The sequence below is a fragment of the Vulpes vulpes genome, chromosome 5 (assembly GCF_048418805.1).
Source record: "Vulpes vulpes isolate BD-2025 chromosome 5, VulVul3, whole genome shotgun sequence".
NCBI classification, from domain to species: Eukaryota; Metazoa; Chordata; class Mammalia; order Carnivora; family Canidae; genus Vulpes; species Vulpes vulpes.
The window spans coordinates 92969253-92990617 of NC_132784.1; the positions used below are offsets into that span (position 1 = coordinate 92969253).

Here is a 21365-nt window from a genome sequence, read left to right on the forward strand (position 1 = left end):
CTGATTTAAAATAAATCTACATGTTTAGTAAATTAAAAAAATAATAATAAAAGTGATCAATTAAGTCTTCCCCTACATTGAGGGTGGTTCTCAAACTTCGATGTGTATAAGAATCACCTAGGATCCTTGTTTTAAATGCAGGTTTTCAGGCTCCCCCCAGAAATTCTGTTTCCATCCCTTTGGTATAGCTGGGGATCTGAATATATAACTAAATTCCAAGGTGTTTTATGTTGTGGGTGATCCATGAATCATACTTTTTGAGAAACACTGTCCTATGGTCTCAGAGAATAAAAAGAAAAAAAATTTTTCCCATCATGAATACACCATTAAAACTCTATAATATGCAGATGTAAAATTAAAGAGATCCGAATACTGACTGATTCTATTTTCAAGAATGGGTGGCTCAGGTCCCTATCTCAGGATCCTGGGATGGAGCCTCCGTGACAGGCTCCCTGCTCAGTGGGGAATCAGTTTCTTCTTCTCTCTCTGTCCCCCTTCTCTCCCCCCACTTGTATGTGTATTCTCTCAAATAAATAAAAAAATCTTAGAAAAAAAGATGACATATAGTCCTTACCTACTTAAAGGCTTCTGAATCATCCTAAAGCAACATTTTATTCTTTTAACACTCATGATATAGATGCATGTGTGTAAACAATTCCTTCTCAGAGTCATTTCAGTCCCTTGTAGATACCTCTCTCCCCTCTGTACTGGGGGACTTAATCATCTCCCCCTTGGAATGTTGACACACATTACCATTTCAATCTTTTGTTATTTTATATTTTGTTTGCGCTATTTATTTATTTATTTTTAAAGATTTTATTTATTTATTTGAGGGAGAAAGAGAGCATGAGCAGGGAGTGGGGGGTGGGGATGGGAACAGAGGCAAGCGGAGAAGCAGGCTGAGATGTAGGCTCCTCAACGAGCAGGGAACCCAGTTCAGGGCTTGATTCAAGGCTCAATTTGGGACTCAATCTCAGAACCCCAGGATCATGACCCAAGCGGAAGGCAGATACTTAACCCACTGAGCCACCCAGATACCCGTTTGTGCCTTTTATTTCCCCACCTGGGCTTTAAGTCCAAAGGTAGGGACCAATGTCTGTTCTGGTTCTCTATCTCCCATAGGCATCTTGTAAAGCCTTTGTACATGATATGTGTTTCATAAGTATGTTTGAATGAACGCAGATATACTTAACCATAGACTAATACTCATTGATAAGTTCTCTACCACAGGAGTGGTGCAGAATAATAGTTCCTGTGAAGGGTAAACTATTAGGCTTTTTTCATGTTTAGAGTCAGAGCAGGGTGCAGATCTCAGGCCTATGAAAGAAAGTGCTAGAATCCCTCTGAGCCTGTTTTCTCATTTGTACAGTGGGAATAACATTTACCTTGCAGAGCTGTTGTGGGGATTAAGAGAGTGTTCACAAGGTTCCCAGAAAAATGCACAACACCTGTGTTCTTCTTCAATGGTAACTGCTTGCTCTTAATATCATATCTAAAAGTACCACACAGAATAATAGATACAACTGCCATATATATCTGACTTCAGATGTAAAATAATAAACAACTGATTCTCTCTGAGCTGAGCTGATATTTTCTTTTTTCTCTTCTTTCATTTTTTTTTTTTTAAGGTCTAGCCTTTTCAGCTTTAAGTAACAGACTGTCCAGAGGTTTTCTATGGATTCCCTATAGAGATGGAAAAGGACACAAAGCAGCCATTTTACCAGTCCTAGGCTTTCACACAGAGCAGTACAATCAGGGTTTAAGTTTACACTTCACAAACCTCCTCTGTTCATAAGCCATGATTATTGCAACTTTTCTCCCATACTAAGGAACAACAAGCACCCAGAAGGAAGAATATGCATCCTACCTGAAATGAAATGCAGAAACTTCCAGCTTTTTCTACTACAGAGAGGAGATTTACCAGACCCAGGAAGGAGCCGGACATTGGGCTCTCCTATGCAGGTCTCAGGGATACTGTGAGAAAAAGGGACACAAGAATGGCCATCTCTTTGGTTTTACTTTTTTTAAACATTGCCATTTAGGTATCAGATTCTGTGCTATGGAGGAACTAACACACACAATTTTGAATAAAAATAGTAATTACCATTTTATTCCTAAAGGCAAAAAATTGAAACAACTAAATCTCTAAGAATAAGGTAGATAGTGGGTAAATAAACCATGATATATTCACTTGATAGAATGGTAAGTAGTCACTTAAAATATTTACTTAGACCTATTTCCATATGGAATAACATGGAAGATGTAATTAATAATATATGGATAATGATTCTGAATACATTTTAAGTAAGAAACAATAAAATTTAGTATAGACTCAGAGCTTTCTCCAACTGACGAGTGATGCAGACAGAGCCTTCCCAGTCCTGTCTGCCTCTTAGGAGAGCCAATAAAAAGCCTGTATTTAGGTGGTGGGATGGTGATGTCATCAACAATCCGGCCAATCTCCCTGATGATTATTTGCATAGTTTACTTCTCCTAATCCAACAGAACTCAATTTTTTTTTTTTAAGGGGAGCATTGAGTGGAAGTGGAAATCTCTAAAAGAAAGGGAGGAAAATCACATTAACATAGGAATATTTATAATGATGTTGGTATCAAAATACAGGGATGGAAATTATTACATCTGATCTCAGTAGAGAGCTCTTTTACCTTCTAAGCAAATCACCTTTCTTAGTATGTTAAATTTTACAATAGCTGACCACTATTACCCATTTGATGTTTAAAATGGTTTTTAAGGAATTTCTACAGAGTAGGAAACAATTTTCTTGGATAATCTGCAAATTTCTTGCTAATGGCATAAAGAGAAGCCTTTTGAAAAAAAGAAAAAAACCCTATGCTTACCTGTTGATCTTGGCACTTTATCCTCTATAATTAAAGCCTCTTCAGTTTATCAAGCTAATTGAACTGGCTGTTGACAGGGAACAGGATTCCATAACCCTGATCTTTATCATTCTTGCTTGTACACTTACTGGTTTAGTAAATTTGATACTACCAAGAATGCCCCCCTTTCATTATCCTAACTGGGATTTCCTTTCACAAAAAGCAATAAGCTTAGTGGCACAATTCTACTTTTTTCATGTGGCAGACTAGGGGCTTAAATATGTTCATTAATTATTTTTGTTTCATTCAGATTTACTGAGCACATCTATGTGTCAAATATTTTCAAACACATTATCTACTTTTATCCTTAGGATAACTTAGATATTATTAGTGCCTGTTCATAGATGAGAAAACCAAGGTTGAGGGAAGTTAAGTGATTTGGTTGCCTGAGAACATACAGGGAGTAATTGAAATGAAATTCTTACATGGATGGTCTAACACCCTTCTTCTTCTGACAATACCATGTCATTTATTTGTAATTAACTGGCGGTGTCAAAGCAGAATGGAAAATGCTACTCTTACATGCCAAATATAATCTCTTGCATTGTGAATCTGTACATTTTTGTCTTATCTTGAGCATCAGAACATACTATGTGCCTGTGTTTTTCCAAAGAAGCCTAGAACAATAAAATGATTCATCTTTTAAACAGGATTTAATCAAAGTCCTTTCCGGTTCTATTTATCTTAGGTACTCAAGAATTTACTGTGGTTAAGGAAAAAAAAATTTTTTTAAAGATTTTTCATTTATTTATTCATGAGAGACACAGAGAGAGAGGCCGAGACACAAGTAGCGGAGAGGCAGGCTCCCTGCAGGAAGCCCGACGAGGTGGGACTTGATCCTAAGTCTCCAGGATCATACCCCAGGCTGAAGGGGATGCTAAACCGCTGAGCCACCAGGGCTGCCCTGTGGCTAAGGAAAATTTGCCATCAACTTCAAACTGGCAGCTGTAAGTCACACAGGTCTCTTTATAGACTTCCCACCCAAACTTCTTTGGCAGTAGTGTATTCATTCTATAATATGACCTCAGAGAAAGATGAGATGGATGAGAAACATTTGAATTCTCAAGGTTAGAATCCTTGAAGTGTAATGTGTAGCACTTCTTTGTGTGTGTGTGTGTGTGTGTGTGTGTGTATGTGTAGCACTTTTGAAACTGGATGACATCTCTGATAATAGCTATGGCCCTCAGTCTGTGCCAGACAATGTCTAAATGCTTTACATTTACTACCCAACCCTGTATAAAATAGGTACTGTCATTATCCTCACTTCCAAATTAGGAAACTGGGGCATAAAGAGGCTAGATAACTTGGCCCCAGTCACATGGTGAGTGGAGAGCTGAGCCAGGATTTGTCCTCAAGCAGTCTGGCCATAGAGTCTGAGCTCTTTTTTTTAATTAAATTTTTTTTAAGATTTTACTTATTCATTCATGAGAGACACACACAGAGAGAGAGGGGCAGAGACACAGGTAGGGAGAGGCAGGCTCCATGCAAGGAGCCCGACGTGGGAATCAACCCTGGTCTCCAGGATCACGTCCTGGGCTGAAGGCGGCGCTAAACTGCTAAGCCACCTGGGCTGCCCAGAGTCTGAACTCTTAAAACTGCTATGCTACACTGCCTCTCCAAATTGGAATATATAGCATTAGCTGATTTCATGAAATGTACCACAGGCTTTTTTTGTTTACCTGCATTATATCTTGCTAAATATGGCTAAAATAGGAAATTTGACACTCATGCTATGTATATATGATAATATAAAAATTAAATTTAAGGCCAACTTCGCATAGAAATGGGGCATAATTCAAATGATAATGGTCTCTGCTTTCTTAAAACCTTACAATGACTCCCTCCACTTTTTTTTCTCTTGCTTCCAGTCAGGTCATGAACTTGTGCTCACCATGTGTCCGAGGCTACCACTTACCTCCCAGCCTAAGACTTGCTGAGGATCCGTAGGGGTCCCTATACTTCTCTAGGGTGAGTCAGGAGTCAAGTAGGGGGCAGCAGACTATCCTGCCTGACATTCCGCACACGGGAATCTGCTCCCACTGGTTCTGCCTGGTCCTACCACGGTCTCCACTGGCATTCTGTCTTTCCCTCATCATTGAAAATACTAACAGGGAGCGCCAGGGGAGCTTTGTGTTTCCGCGTTGTGCCTGATATTGTGTAGTGGATGTAGGGGGTGGTTCCGCGTTCCCAGCCCATCCTAAATTCCTATCTTCTAAAAATGGAGCTGCCTAGTTTAGAAAGTAGCTGCCTGACTGAAGTAAATTCTTAACAATTTAGGCTCTTCTAGGATACACATTAAAATGAGTGGTTGGAATGGGAAAAAGGACAGAACAGAGTCAGGAAACGCATAGCCTGGTTAGGACCCAAGCAAGGCTAGCTAGCATGGCATGATAGGCGTAAAAGCGATTGGTAAACTGTAAAACACTTTAGGGATCATCACTGTGACTCACAGACTGAGTGGCCCCTTCACTAAGAGCCTGAGCCAATGAATGTGACTCAGATGATGGCTTGCATCAGAATTACCTGGAGGGCTTATTAAAACAGACTTCTGGGGGCACCTGGGTGGCTCAGTCGGTTAAGCTTTGGCCTCTCCATTTCCAATCCGATTGTGATCTCAGAGTCCTGAGATTCAGCCCTGCCTAGGGCTCCAAGCTTGGGGTTCTCTCTCTCCCTCTCCCTCTACCCCTCCTCCCTGCTCTCTCAAATCAATCAATCAATCAATTTTTTAAAAAAACTAAAACCTCCAGACTTCTGGGCTCTCTATTTCTGATTCTGTAGGTCTTGCTGGGGTCCAAGAATTTGTATTTCTGTTAAGTTTCCAGGTGATACTGATGCTGCTGAGTTCCAGGACCATTCTTTGAGAACCAATGGTCTAGGCTGCTGGATGGGCAAAAAGCATCCTGTCCGTAGTAAGCATACGGTAGACACTCAGATGGAGTTTACTCTGCTCCATATCTTGGTAGCCCCATTATTTACAGTTGTCTGCCTCCAGATTACTAGCACAGTTTGGCTGAGATTTATGTTAAAAAAAAAAAAAGAGAGAGAGAGAGAGAGATTGTATTCTTTTTCTTCTCTTCCATATGTATCAACCTCCTGCCATTAACACGCCTTCTTATTTAAAAGCCTTTTCACAGTTTGGATTATTGTGTTAAATAATTCAATACTTTCTAATTTCTGAGCATAAGGCTAAACCTCATCTAAGATAGTTGCTTTAAAGTGGGAGAAGGGGTGATGGCACAAAAGATCACCCCCGCCCCTCTGCATTTGCTGCTCTGAATGCAGGCACAGGTTTGTGTTTCAGACCCTGTATCCCAGAGGGGATCAGTATCTCCCTCCCTGAAGGGATGCATCCACGTAACGTGCGAAGTTAGAGCAAAATGCACTGATGATCAACATCCCTATCTCGCCCCCTCCCTGCCAGATAACACGAGTGGGTGGAGGTGATCCCGAGAGAGCCTCTTCTGGGAGGGGCCCCGGCTCCGGCTCCGACCGCGCCCGGGCCGGCGCGCCGCCCCGCCTCGGCTCCGCAGCCCGCTCTCCGCAACGCCAGGACGCGCGGCGGAGCCCTCCAGACCTCTCCTGGGGACCGCGCGGTGCAACCAACCCTAAAAACGCGGCCGCGCGACGCCCCCTCAGCCCTCCGGGCTTCCCATTGGCTCGTTGCCGCTGTCACTCCCGCCTTTCCCCTCGCGGGCGGGGTAGGTTGCGCGCTCGCCGCGGGCTGGGGCCGCGGCCGCGGCTTTGCAGCAGGCGGCGCGGCGGGCTGGGAGCGGGGCGCGCGGGCGGGGCGGGGGCCGGCGGCAGGGCCGGGGGCCGCAGCCCGCGCCGAGGGCGGCCGCCGAAGACCTGCCCGGCCGGCTGCCCGGTGCCCTGCCTCGCCCAGCAGCCCGGCCAGCCGGGGGGGATGCGCTGTGCCGCCCGGCTCCCCTCCGCCCTGCCCGCACCCTGGAGCAGAAAGTTTGGGGGGGGTGGGCCGGGGGCTGTCTTCCTCCTCCCGCTCCAGTGACTGCCCAAGGACTCCTGCCGCCCAGCCTCGGCTGTGACCTGCCTCCGCTCCCCAGGTCGTGATGAACCATTCCAGGCTGTAACCAAGGCTCCCTGTCCTCGCCCCTCCCTCACCCTCCTTTTAAAAGATTTATTTCTTAATTCAAGAGATTGTGACCCGCCGGCTCCCCTCCTCGTTACTAATTTAGACGCTGGGCCTCGTTTTCCGAGTGTAAGAGGGGGTGCGGTCTCCCCCAGGACCGCGCGCTGGAAGGACAGATTCCCCTTGGCGACCCACATACACCATGAAGAGGTGCAAATCGGATGAGCTGCAGCAGCAGCAGGGCGAGGAGGATGGAGCTGGGCTGGACGACGCCGCGGGCCACCTGCCGGGCGCCGACCTCCGGCCCGGGGAGGCCACGGGGGCTAACCCCGCTGGCGGGCCAACTTCAGACACGGGCGCTGCCGCGGCGCCCAACCCGGGGCCCCGAAGCAAGCCTCCTGATTTAAAGGTGAGCGCAGACCTTGCCCCGGCGAGCCCAGCCGGCGACTTAGCTCTCCCCGCCCCACGCAGAAGCGCTTTCGCGGGATGAAAGTGATGGGGAAGCCAGGCAAAGGTCAGAGAGGATGTTCGGCCAGAAGCCTGGGCTGGACGTCAGGTACCCTTTGTGCCTCCGTCTTGCAGCTCCATTTCAGGCCTCTGTGTTTGTTCCTCATTATTCCGCAGACGTTCTAGTGACTCACCCACCCGAGATTGTTTGAATAATGTGTGTGAAGTGCTGTTCGCAGACAAAGGGCTGGAGAAATCCAAGATGCTAACTAAAAAGTTGACATCACTTTCCCTCCGGTAAGATGGCAGGGGAAGAAAATTGCCGCGTGGGAGGCCAAGCAGAGGACCATTCATTTCCTTTGCTGAATTAGTTTCCTCCTTTTGGGACCTTCCTGGATGAAGCTCAGTTTGTCCATCTGTGAAAGGGGAGTGTGGATTTCTTGCCGTTAGGTGGAGCCAGAGGTTAAGCTAGTGCTTGGAGATCCCTGCCTGCCTGCTGAACCAACCCCCAGGGTGGAGAACTGACAGGTGGCCAAGCGGTGCTTGGGCTGGTTTGGGGCACACATGCTGAGCCGGCAGTTAGAACCAGAATCGGAAAGAGCCGATCACGTGCAGCTGGGAGTCTTTTATTTTCCGCCTGCGGTTGCCGAGACAATTATCGAGCCCTGTCGAATATGTCTCTGTATTAATTAAGACAGCAGCGGGAATAAATAATGCACCTTTGCAGGAGCTGCCACAGGGACTGCAGGCTCAGGATTTGCAAGCCGGCTCACCACCGGGCTGAACGAGATGTCAGCCCAAGGAAGGAACTTAGATGCCTTGGAGATTGATGCCTCGGGGGAGATACTCTCCAGAGGGGGTGCAAGGTCTGGGCTAGGGGAGCAAAAGGACTCCATTATGTTAAATAAAGCCTGTATCCTATGGCAGCAGCCACTAAGGAGCTTACCAGAATAAGCCAATGACATTCCTCGTTTGGCCTGAGCAGCTCAGAGTCAGGAAGTCAGAGCGCAGGTGAGTGTGCTCTTACCTGTGTGTGTTACCTGTCTGTGTGCCTTGGGGAAGGATAGGAAGGGAGACAGCTAGGTGCTTGTGTGTACTTCAAAAAGCTGTGGAACTGTGGTAGTTATGTGAATGTGACCCCTGGTTCCACTGCTGCCCTTTTCAGAGGTTGAGGGCAAGCCTTATATCGAAAGATGAGCTCTGCTGGTTAGGCTCTGCACAGGAGACTCTTGCTTCGATCAGGCCCAAGAAATCCTTGGTGTCTGTCCTAGCTGTCACCTCTGAGCCCACCCTGTGTGGTCAGGAGGTGTGGTTCCTATCTTAAGTGAGATGATGAAGAGAAACGGGTGCCCTTCATGTTGATGTTGGAAGGAGGTGAGCCTTCTGCTGCAGACTTCAGCCTGATTCTGAGCCAGCAAACCCCGAATCTATGGCCAGCTGGGACCCTTGCCCTGAGTTTCTGAGAAGCTGCCTGTGGAAACTCCCCCACTTTCCAGCCTGGGCCAGCAGTGGAAACCGCCAGCTCCACTCATTTCCCTCGGTTGCCTACATGAGCGAAGGTGGGCTGGTTGTGGTGTGGGGGCTGCGGTGTCTTTGTCTCTAGATATTGCTGCCTTAAGAAGCTCGTTCATCTCTACCCTCCTATATCATCTCTCTCTCTTCTTCATCTTTCTTTCTTTCTTTCTTTTTTTTTTTTTTTTGGTGACACCATTTTGGGGTCAGGGCAGACACAGCAGCAACCCTACACCTGATATTAACTGCTGAACTTCTCCAAAGCAGAATTAAGATTCCATGTGAGAAAAAGAGCCTCACCCTCCCACCCCCTACCCAAATACATCACCAGGGTAGATCACAGCCATGTGGACCCAGGCTGGCAACAAGGAGGACAGAGTATAGCCACTGCCTGCTTGGTGGGAGTGTGGGGAGACACGCAAGGGCCTTTTCCTGTTTATCTCTGTCTGCTTTATCAAAACATGTTTACAGGGTAGGGATTTGGAACCAGATCTGAACTTGGGAGCCATTGGAATTTGATTTGCTGGGTGAACTCAGGCAAATCACTCAACTTTTCTGAACCTTTTTTTCTGGGGAAAAAAAATAGGAATATTGAAATGTGTCCAGACTTGGTTTCCAGTGCTGGAAAAGTTGTTTACCAGTGGTGGCAGTTTTCCAGTGACAGAGAAGTTCCACAACTGGCTCTAGCACTGGGTGGAGGCAGACTTGTTTTGGAGATGGTGGTGGTACCAGAAAGGGGCAAGTTTAATTTTTGTGTAAAACCCCTCCTGCCCCACACCTGTGTTTGGCCTAAGACCATCAGCAGCTCTGGTTTTGTTTTCATTTTAAACTTTGGAGATAGGGACTTTTGGTCTCTTAGTCCCACTTCTGTTTTCTTGTGACAGCTCCAGCATTAGGATAGTTTGAGCAATTGGAGGGAGTCATCTTGTAAAAGGGGCAAACAAATAAGAGGCTTTGTCAGAAGTACCTCCATGGCAGGAGGGAGTTTAGTCTTTGCCAATGGGATCTGAGTGCCCAAACTAGTGGCAGCCACAAGTTTCAGGCACTCCTTTCGTCTCCCTCCACGCTCCTTTGGTGTCATGGAGCATATTACCCTGCGCTGTAAATTTCTGCTACAGTGGTCTGGGATCTGTGATTATGGCGCAAGAGGGCCAGTGAAAAGAAGGAAACATAGTTACAGAGCAATCTTAAAGGAGCAATGATATCATTGTTACTGAAAAATCACCTGAAGGGGCACCTGGGTGGCTCAGTAGTGAGTGTCTGCCTTCAACTCAGGTCGTGATCCCGGGGTCCTGGGATTGAGTCCTGCATCAGGCTCCCCACAGGGAGTCTGCTTCTCCCTCTGCCTATGTCTCTGCCTCTCTCTATGTGTCTCTCATGAATAAGTAAATAAAATCTTTAAAAAAAAAAATCACCTGAAAAGGGACATTGCCCCACAGGAGGCTCATGCAGTTACTTTGGGGGCCTTCTTAGCTGCTCCACACACTTGATGTGAGTGACAACCCTGCAACAGGAGCCCACAATCCAGAGTCCCACTGCCCAGCTGCTTGTGGCTTGGCTAGGTCCTAGTTCATGTATTAATTCGTTTGTCATCATCATCATCCAGTCCTTTGTGGCTACCAGATTCCCTGCTGGTTGGGAGGACAGGCCCGGATAGCTGGTAACAGAGAGAGTAGGCTGACCAAAAGTACAGTGGAATTCTCTAGCAAGAAAACCCAGCTCCAGTGAGAATGAGAGTGGGGAGGAACTCACGGGAAAGGAACATGGAGCACACATTCCTATTCAAAATACAGCATGTGGTAGCTGTTGCTGAGGCCTGGGATGAGTGGCTAACCATAAGAGTCAGCTGGTTCTGTCTGAGTTCTAGAAGCTTCAAGGCAAGGAGGAAATCACCAACTCTTTCATCCCTTCTGCAGCCATGAGGAAGGAAGACCCTGGGTGTGCTGGCCAGAGGCTTTCCCCTGATACTCTTTTTCTTTCCCAAAAGCCCCTGTGAATACTTTCCCCAGGGATTTCTGGGCACTATTAATATTTTTCCCAGAAGGAAAAAGTGGGGGGTACGCTGAGGTCCGTTATTACAGTCCTGGTTTGAAGTGCTTTTGACTGAAGACTCATGTGAGTTCCAGCTCCTGTCCTTCCATTTACACCATGCACTGGCCTTACTGCCTATTCACTGTGAAGATGAGAAAAAGCAAGTAGAAGCCAAAGAGCTGGAGGAAAGCCCCAGGCTGGGACTGTGTGGTTCTCCTTGCTGGTTCACCACCTTTCCTGGCCTGCATGGGTACGTGAGCACCTCTAGAATGGCCTGTGTTCCTTCAGTACTCCTGTAGAGAGTCCTCTGGGGAAGGGATGGTGAGTCAACAGACACTGAACAACTTTAGTGGAAAGGCACTGTGCTAAATTGTGAAATAGCACCTGTACAGAAAAGTGTCTGAAAACATATATGTACAGTTTACAACAGCAAAACAGACACCCCATCTACCTCCCACCCTAGTAAAGATGGAGAACATTGACATTCCCAAAAGCCCCTGCTTGTTTCTCTGTTCTTTTGTCTGACTTTTTCTTTTTTTAAGTAAGCTCTACAACTGACATGGGGCTTGAACTCATGACCCCAAGATCAAGAGTTGCTTGCTCTACTGACTGAGCCAGCCAGGCACCCCTTATTTGTTTTTTATTTATTTTAAGGCCATAGCTCTTGATCAAATTTATGGGTTTCAGTTTCTCCACTTCCTCAGTGAAGGAGAAGAATGTGGGTGGGATGAAGGAGTGCATGTGCTCTGGGACTCTAGTGGAGGCTTCTGGTGGTAGAGTTCTAGTTCAGCTGTGGAGGTAATGTGTTCAGGTTTGCTGATAGGCCAGGATAGATTTCATCAGTGAGGTAGGATTGCTGTAGACCTAGGATCAGGGGAAGGGGAAATTCATTCTTTGGCAACAGCACTACCTTGGCCTTCCAGATAAGCCCCCAGTCAAACAGGGTGAAATGCTTGCAAGAAAATCATCCATCAGGGCAGCCCCGGTGGCGTAGCGGTTTAGCGCCGCCTGCAGCCTGGGGTGTGATCCTGTTGATCCGGGATGGAGTCCCATGTCAGGTTCCCTGCATGGAGCCTGCTTCTCCCTCTGCCTGTGTCCCAGCCATTCTCTCTCTCTCTCTCTCTCAATAAATAAATAAAATCTTAAAAAAAAAAAAAAAAAGAAAGTTTTTGAAAATCATCCATCAGAGGACACATATATTTAAGGGTACTTTGATCATCATTCGATGAAGTCAGAAACACATGGGGCTTGATCAGAAGAGATGGGCTGAGAGCAAGATATTTTTTAAAAAGATTTTATTTATTTATTTAAAAGAGAACACTCATGTGTGGGGGGAGAAAGAGAGATGGAGAAGGACGAGTAGACTCTGTGCCGATTGCGGAGCCAGATGTGGGGCTCTGGGCCCCACAACCCTGAGATCATGACCTGAACTGAAATCAAGAGCTGGAGACTTAACTGACTGAGCCACCCACGTGCCCCTACAAGGAGCTATTAAAGAGAGAGTAGAATTTAAGGACTAAATAAGAGAAGAGGGACTTTCTAAATGGGAAAGTCGAATAGCAAGTGCCAGGGGCTTTGTGGAGCCAAGGGTCCTTTTTGACTAGAATGCAGTTGTGCTTTCAGCCTTGTAAATAGTCAGGGATAGTATAGGGGTGGGAAGAATGCTGAGTTGCCTGGTTTTTACCCCACCAGCACCTGATGCGCAGAGGGCAGGGGTCCTGAGGCCCAAGATTGCTCTAGTCCCACCCCCTCTGCCTTTGATAATATTAGGAGCAGCCTTGCATATGGGCTCTGGAGGAATTGACCGATGGAAAAGCATGTGGCAAAGGAAGCTCTCTGTTCTCCTGCCACATATCGGGTTCTAGATGAATTCACAGCTGCCCTCATAGTGCTAGTGGGAACTGTCTTGCAGGCTCAGTTTTTACAGAATGTGCTTCTTTTTATGTATCTGATTGTCCTTAGTTGCCAATCCCATTAGCAACATCATCTCCCTCTCCCTCAAAAAGGAATTAAAACATCGGATAAGATCTGAATTTTGGGTGGAAGTTTTATTTATTATTTTTTTAAAGATTTTATTCGTTTATTTGACAGAAAGAGAGCACAAGCAGGCAGAGCTGCAGGCAGAGGCAGAGGGAGAAGCAGGCTCTCTGCTGAGAAGGGAGCCCCATGTAGGGCTCGATCCCAGCACCCTGGGATCATGACCTGAGCTGAAGGCAGACACTTAACTGACTGAGCCACCCAGTGTCCTGGGTGTCCCATTTATGGGGTGTCCCATAAATGTCCCATTTATGCTTTTTTTTTTAAGCATAAATGTTAGGAGCTGGGGGGAAGAAAGCTCAGGTGGCTTCTCAGTGGTAGTTTGGGAAGCCAACCCAAAATTCTTCTCTGTTTTCATCTCTTCTCTAAGGAATGGCATCTCCCTTTGAAATCCTCACAGACCAGGAAGGTATGTTCTTAGAATGAGGCCAAGACTGGACACAGTCCCCCTCTATCACCTAAACACCTAAGCCTCTCTCCACGTTAAGAAGTTAGAGAGCATAGCTATTGAGGGATGGCAGGTATGTTTTGTGGTTGTGCAAGAAAAGCAATATTTGACTTTTCAAATCAAGTGGCTATAAAGGCTTCTTTATTCCAGCCAAGTTAACTGAGTCATGTCCACGCTGGAGAACGAAGCCGGCTGTGAGCACATGAGTCCTGACCCAAGCCGTGCGTGAAAAGACAGCGTACACACTCAGGCTCCTGGGCCTCTGTTCATCTCCTTCCAAGCCAGCTCAGTTTTGGCAGTTACTGGGATGACATAGACTTAAGATAAGGTTTTGAACTGTAGCAGGAGGGATCTGGGTTAGACACAAGAAAAAAGCTGCCTGACTGAGCATTTTATGTCTTTGGAAAAGGTCGTTGTCTAAGGATTAAATCCTTTCTAAGAGGGTTTTGTAGGCTTGGATAGTTTCTGCTCAGCAAATAAATAATTATGCAGCAACTGCCAGGTAATATTAGGGACACAAAGATAGAGATGATATAACTCACTCCTGCCCTCCATTCGCTCATATTCTCGTTGAGGAGTCTGTCCATAAGCAGGTGAAAAGTTGGACAACAGTTTGAGAGAGCTCTAAAAGCCCTGTAACAAGGCACATGATTAATTGCAAGGTGAGTGGTGCAGATAATGAGCTCTCTGGAGTTCAGAGCAGGGTGATGAGACCTGACCTGGCTGCATGGTGGGGCAGCCGATGAAGGGTGGGGAGGATGATGAGGGGCAGAGAGGACACAGCACACAGGTCACTTTTTTTTTATTTTTTCTAAAGATTTTATTTATTTATTCATAGAGAGACACACACACAGAGAGGCAGAGACACAGGCAGAGGGAGAAGCAGGCTCCATGCAGGGAGCCTGACGTGGGACTCGATCCGCGGTCCCCAGGATCACACCCCAGGCTGCAGGCAGCTCTAAACCGCTGCGCCACAGGGGCTGCCCACAGGTCACCTTTTAAATCTCTGGTGCTGGTATATGTTGAGCCGCTTCTGTGGGGGGGATGCAGCCACCTTCCCAGCCTTCCTTGGGGCCTGGCAGAATTCTCTAAGTGATGAAGGAAGGAAGCATGAAAGTACAATTGAGAAGGGGGAAGTCGTTTTCCCGTGTTGAGATTTTTTTTAAGTGTCAGCTGGGATTCTGGGGAAGAAAAAATGATTAGAAAAATCTTTCATCACTGTGTTTCTTTTTGTCATTGTTGTTTTTAAAGATTTTATTTATTTGAGAAAGATCACACACAAGACAGAGAGAGAGAGAGAACACACCAGCAGTGGGGGGGGGGGGGGCGCAGATAAAGAGGGAAAAGCAGACTCCCCGCTGAGCAGGGAGTCCAATGTGGGGCTCGACCCCAGGACCCTGAGATCATGACTTGAGTCAAAGGTAGCTGCTTAACCAATTGAGCCACCCAGGCATCCCCCATCACTGTGTTTCTCACAGAAACCCCAGACAGGCCTGAACACTGCTACTCCCTCCTCTCCATCATCATCCTGGTGGGTGGCAGACCTAGGGCCAGGGTTCCTCACCAGCTCCAGCCCCAGGCTCCCCACCCAAAGCTTCTTAAGGACCATTGGAGACTTCCGCAACCCACTTTGTATCCCAAGAGTAGGACTCTGTGGGTTTTTACAGCGATTAGCTCTCTAATGCTGGCCCTGTTTCCATAGAGACCCTATAAATAGAGGAACGTTGGCGACCTAGGCTTGCTAAGGCTCACGGTGACCCAGTCACCCCATTGAACCCTCCCAGCCGACGCGATGGTGGGGCAGAGGGAGTTCCAAACCCAGGTAGAAGGAAGGGCTACTGTCAGGTAGCTGACAGGTGAGCTGTCAGGTTGGGGTAATTAGCTATAGGTTAGTGTGACTTGTTAGGATCCTCCTAGCTTTTCTGGGAGTTTAAGAACATGGGGACCTGTAGGAATCAGAAGCCACTTTTGGCTATTTTTAACCAGATGGTGCCAACGACACTGTACCCCAAAGCATTTTACTTTTTGGTCTCGTGCAGCTGCGTTTGCAGATTTTGGAGCAAACTTCCTCTTTGGGGGGACCCACACCCAGAGAGGAAAACGGATAAAGCCTGTTTAGAGACCACAGCCTACTCAGGAAGGATCTTTCAGAAATCATCCAGTGGCAGCCCAAGGACAGGGGGTCCTTTCTGCCCTGAAAATCAGTTCCAGAGGAGGGGAGAGCAGATGCCTCAGCCTTCACCTCCCCCGGGCTTCAGCACCTGTCCTGGGAAGCCGTCCTTTCTGGCTAGCTCCCAGCCTCCAGCTCCGGGACAGTTCTCTCGCGGTCTAATCAATCGGGAGAGCTCTGTTTACATCTCACCCCTAACTCTGAAACATCTCAGCTCTCTTCTAATACATGGCTTCGTTTGGCCACCAAAATGGTTTCTGGCAGCTGGGGAAAAGCAAAAGTCAGTGTGGAAAAGCAAGTGACATTTAGTAGCTGGAACCTGTTAGTCAGAGCAGGTGGTGCTTTCTGCTGCGTTGGTGGCCAAGTTCCCTGAAGCTAGTCACCATGGTTTTCCTCATTTCCAAAACTTGTGGCTGGTTATCTGCTGAGTTGTTGATTTTGTGTGTTTGGGTTTTTTTTTTTTTTTTTAAACACTTACCACATTATGTCAAAACTCCTCAACCATTTCCTCTCTGACACTTGCATGCAGAAGCACCCCCAGCTTTCTGGCCTTGCACTTTGTAAGTGGGGGACAAGCCCTTCATTTGAAGCAACACCCCCCATCCCATTGTTCTTTGACTTCTTTTTTGTTCTTTCCCCTCGTGCTTCCTGCAGACTTTAGCAGGCTCCTTGGTGCTGCTGGGGCAAATGTCCTACAGTTATCTAGCCACTATCTTTGGCTTTCCTTCACCTGCAGAACAGATGAGGAAGGTGTGAACTGAAGGCCCACAGTGGTTGAAGCCCTTACCCTCATCCCACAATGTAGCACAGGCAGATTGACCACCACAGTTCAGGGGACCCATCTTCCCTTGGCCCAGGCATTTTTGGTTTGTTTTAATCCTGCCCGTGAGACTGTTCTGAGATGTCTGTAAATACTGCATCTGCTTTAGTCTTGCAGTCAGTGTATGAGCCATCAAAGATAAATCAGACTGGAGGTTGGAGGCTTGTCTGTGTAACTTGGATGAGCCACTGCACTGTGCTGTACCTCAGTTTTTTTAATCTGCAAAACGGAGATGCTGATACCAGTCCCATCCTCCCTCCTGAGGCTAAGCTAGCATCAGTTTAGAATTATAGCATAGGGCAGTCTGGGTGGCTCAGCGGTTTAGCGCCACCTTCAGCCCAGGGTATGATCTTGGAGACCCGGGATCGAGTCCCACGTTGGGCTCCCTGCAGAGCCTGCTTCTCCCTCTGCTTGTGTCTCTGCCTCTCTCTGTCTCTCTCATGAAGAAGTAAATAAAATCTTAAAAAAAGAAAAAGGAATGATAGCATAAATTGGGAAGCACTTTGAAAAATGCCATATGATTTTAAAATAAATTGGTGAAGGATTTTAGGATTTGAGGCAACAGAGCAGACAGTGGTGGCTGTTGACCACAGCACCTCCGTTTCCTCCATCCGTTTCCCAGGGCTTAGGGGGAGGAAATGGCTCAGAGCTCTGGGACCTCTGGTGAAGACTTTTGAGGGGACCTGAGCAGATATAGAAGATGGACTTTGGAGTTGGAGAAGCTGGGTCAGAAGTGGTAGAGAAAGGACACAAAGACCTGGAAGGAATGCTCGAAGGACAATTTGTAATATGTAATGTGACTGTTTGGCAGGAGCAGCTGGGCAAATGCCAGAGCCAGCTGGCCCCATCCGTGATGCCTAGAGGGGGGTCTGGTATCAGCTTGGGCCTGAGGAAGAAGGAGTATCCTGGCTGTTCCTGGTCTGGAGGCCACGGATCTGGCCATTTCCAAATTGATGGCAGAGGGTGCTCCCTGGTCTGTCTGCCCTGGACATGTTGGCTCTGCCTCAGGCTGGCCCTGTAGGGATGGTAACTCCCATGGGACTGAGCAACCTAACGTTGCCAGGGCTGCCCCAGAATTAAATTCTTGAGAAGGAATGGTGGTAGCCTTCATTTCCTCATTGAAAAGTGGAAATGTTATTACTATTGCTTTTATTAGTGTTTGGGAAAATTAAGTAAGATAATGTAAAAGGAAAAACATCTTGAAAACTGTAAACTGTGGGGCACTTGTGTGGCTTAGTCAGTTAAGCATCTGCCATTGGGTCAGGTCATGGTCCCAGGGTCCTGGGATCGAGCCCCACATCAGGCTCTCTGCTCAGCGAGGAGCCTCCTTCTCCTTCTCCCTCTGCTTGCTGCTCCCCCTGCTTGTGCTCATTCTCTCTCTCTGTCAAATAAATTTTTTTAAAAATCTTTTTTTTTAAGATTTTATTTATTTATTCACAGAGACATACAAAGAGAGGCAGAGACATAGGCAGAGGGAGAAGCAGGCTCTGTGCAGGGAGCCCGATGTGGGACTCAATTCCAGGACCCGGGGATCATGCCCTGAGCCAAAGGCAGGTGCTCAACCACTAAGCCACCCAGGCGTCCCTAAAAAATCTTTAAAAGAAGAAACAAGAGACACCTGGGTGGTTCAGCAGTTGAGCATCTGCCTTTGGCTTGGGGTGTGATCCTGGAGTCCCTGGATTGAGTCCCACATTGGGCTTCCTGCATGGAGCCTGCTTCTCCCTCTGCCTATGTCTCTGCCTCTCTCTGTGTGTCTCTCATGAATAAATAAAATCTTAAAAAAACCTCACTGTAAACCATGTGTCCCTGGTGTCTCTGGTGGATTGTACTGATGTCACATATTGGGTCTGTAAAATGGGTAATGGAAGGGCCCTGCCTACTTTGAGGATTGTAGAGAGACTCAAATGAAGCCAAAAATGAAAATCCTAAATGTTTACACAAATACACAGTAGTATAGTTACTGACATCCAGAGATCCATGCGGCTGTCTCCACAAACCATCCAGAGGTGTAAAGAAACAATAAGAGGTGGGTCAGTTAATTCAGATCTAAACATGATTTTTTTTTCTTGGTTTCTGTGTCTAAGGTTTTCTGCTCTGTGAGTTTGTCTCTAGAAAAAAAGAAAATTCAGGCCATGTGACTCTTTGGACTTTTTTTTTTTTTCCTTTGGACTGTTTTTTAAAAATGAGTCTGTCTCATGAGATTATGGGTTGCTCCTCACAGATGGAGACATGCAGTGCCTCACTGAGCCCCAAATGGCCTGGTTCTGAGTTTCCCTCTTAGGAGTCACAGAGTGTGGGTTCTTACCTGGTCCTGCACATCCCAAGCCTCACTTTGGCTCCAAAGCTCTCTGCCTGAGGCTCGGCCTGGCCAAATAAGCCGGCGCCCTGACCACAGGCTGTCTGGCCCTGGCCTGAGCAGTCCTGCCTGGGGAACAGGAGAGCTGAGAGGAAAGACTGGGACCAGGGCAGTGCTGGGCTGTGGGGCCTATGTGGTTTGTTCCAATCTCAGGGGAAAGACACTTCTTTAGATACCTCATTCTAAAGAAGTGGTCACATTATTGACTACACTATAAGACATGACCTTTATTATTCATTTTTTATGTTTACCAGTTTATTATAAAGGTATTATAAAGGATACAGGTGACTAGTAGGATGGAGAAATACATGGGACGAGGTCAGTCTGGAAAGGTCCTGAGTACAGGAGCTTCTGTCCTGATGGAATTAGGGTGTGCCACCCTCCTGGCACGTGGATGTGTTCAGCAACCTGGAAGCTCAAGTAAAGTTTATTTTATTGCCAACCATATCAGGAACGAGACTCCGTTGGTGGAGCATGTGACTCAGTCTCAGGGTTGTGAGTTTGAGCCCCACATTGGGTATAGAGATTATTTGAAAATAATAAAAATTTAAAAAAGGAATCAGATTTGCTATAAATAACAGAAAATCATACTAGAGTTCTGTAGACAAAGATAGGTTTATTTATTTCATGCAGCCAGAATCCCAAGATAGGCATTCACAACTGCTTTGGTGGCACCATAGGACCATCAAGTTCCCAAGCCTGTTGCTTGCAGCTCTACCATGTGTGTGACGCCCTCCATCATCAAGCCAGTCATCTTATAATTGCATGATGGCTGCTGCATGGCCAGACATTACGTCTACATTCCAGATGGGAAGAAGTAGGAAGGGTGAGGATCTTTATTAGGAAAGCAAGTGTTGCTAGAAACTCTCAACCTTGCTTTTCATTGGGTTAAGCTATCATGTAGCTACTCCTCGCTGTAAGGGAGTGTGATGGAGGAAGAATTTTCAGCCAGGTGCATGAAGGCCAGGCAGTTTGGTTGGTAAGAAAGGAATATATATGCACTAGGCACTTAGTGGTGTCTACTGCAGCAGTATGACCCCGATTTTCTCAGAGAGCGTTGCAATGAGGCATCTCTGGAAATGGCTGCCTGGTGGTCTGAAAGAGTGAAAGAGCCAGTGCAGCTTGAAAGAGGTGCTTACGTAGAAGGAGGGAGAGACCAGAGGGTAGGCTGGGTCAACCCAGAGGGATACAACCCTGGGAGCCAAGTGCTATTGGTGTGTGCCACTGAGCCCTGGACTAGCCATGAGATACCATGACTGGCAACCCTGAACCATGTGTTAACTGGGGGGCCATTGGGTGGGGTAGGGTGCCACCTTTCTGCAAGGTACCCTTTTAGGCATGATGGGCCATTTACAAGGATCTTACGGATTCAGACACTTATAGTTTAGCTCCACCAGTCTCCCAAGAACAGACTCACCACCCCGCTCCCCCGCCCCCAGCTCTATTCCCACCACCTGGGCATTTCAGAGCTTTCCACTCACCAGGGTTCTTCATCTTTCCTCCTTAAGAAAATCCAGCAGCTCTCAGAGGGCTCCATGTTTGGCCACGGCCTGAAGCACCTGTTCCACAGCCGGCGCCGGTCACGGGAGAGGGAGCACCAGACGTCTCAGGATTCCCAGCAGCAGCAGCAGCAGCAGGGCATGTCGGACCATGACTCCCCGGACGAGAAGGAGCGCTCCCCGGAGATGCACCGCGTCTCCTACGCCGTGTCCCTGCACGACCTGCCCGCGCGGCCCACGGCCTTCAACCGCGTGCTGCAGCAGATCCGCTCCCGGCCCTCCATCAAGCGGGGCGCCAGCCTGCACAGCAGCGGCGGGGGCGGCGGGGGCGGCAGCCGGCGCAGCAAGAGCAGCTCCCTGGAGCCCCAGCGCGGCAGCCCCCACCTGCTGCGCAAGGCCCCCCAGGACAGCAGCCTGGCCGCCATCCTGCACCAGCACCAGTGCCGCCCCCGCTCCTCTTCCACCACTGACACGGCCCTGCTGCTGGCCGACGGGGGCAACGTGTATCTCCTGGCCGAGGAGGCTGAGGGCAGCGGTGACAAGGTGAGGGGGCTCAGGGGGGCTCGGTGGGGCCTCTGGACCCTGGAGGTGGGGTGAGGTGGGGGCTGAGCTGGGGGCCCTGCCTGGCGCTTCCCCAGACCTGCTGCCCACAGAGCTCTCTGCCCTGTTGCAGGAGTCAGAGGTAGGCCTGAGCCCCAAGCAAGAGATGGTCCCCAAATGGTTCATTTCTGTGTGTTTCTGGGTTTTTCAAAATAATATTTTGCTCAGGCCAATGTCAATTCTAGCTCATTCACCTTAAACGTGCTATCGAGAAGCAGTAAATGCAGTTGGTTTAAGAGCACAGGCTAGCACCAACCCTGGCTCTGCCACTTGCTAGCTGCACCAGTCACTTAACCTCTGTGTACCTCAGTTTCCCCGATTGAAAAATGAAGATAATAACAGTAGAGTTGCTGTGGGATTGAATGGGTTCATATTTGTATAAAATACTTGGCATGGAGCATGGCACAGTATTGTTTTTATTATTATTACCAACCAAAGAAGATAGGAGAGGAATCTGTTAA

At 47.6% G+C, this 21365-nt stretch overlaps 1 protein-coding gene across 3 annotated transcripts in view; it reads left to right on the plus strand.

The window, feature by feature from the left end:
* The first annotated feature begins 6674 nt into the window (after window positions 1–6674).
* Window positions 6675–21365, plus strand: part of TMCC2 (transmembrane and coiled-coil domain family 2) — a 40762-nt gene continuing 26071 nt past the window's right edge. Inside the window, exons 1-3 of one of the 3 annotated variants that reach the window (XM_025991392.2) lie at window positions 7303–7393; window positions 7609–8442; window positions 20314–20847. In XM_025991392.2, the coding sequence (XP_025847177.1) occupies window positions 20341–20847 (507 nt within the window). In that variant the 5' untranslated portion in view covers window positions 7303–7393; window positions 7609–8442; window positions 20314–20340. Of the gene's footprint in view, window positions 7394–7608; window positions 8443–20313; window positions 20848–21365 lie in introns of all 3 variants that reach the window. The other 2 variants (XM_072759425.1, XM_025991391.2) reach the window with 2 other exon arrangements.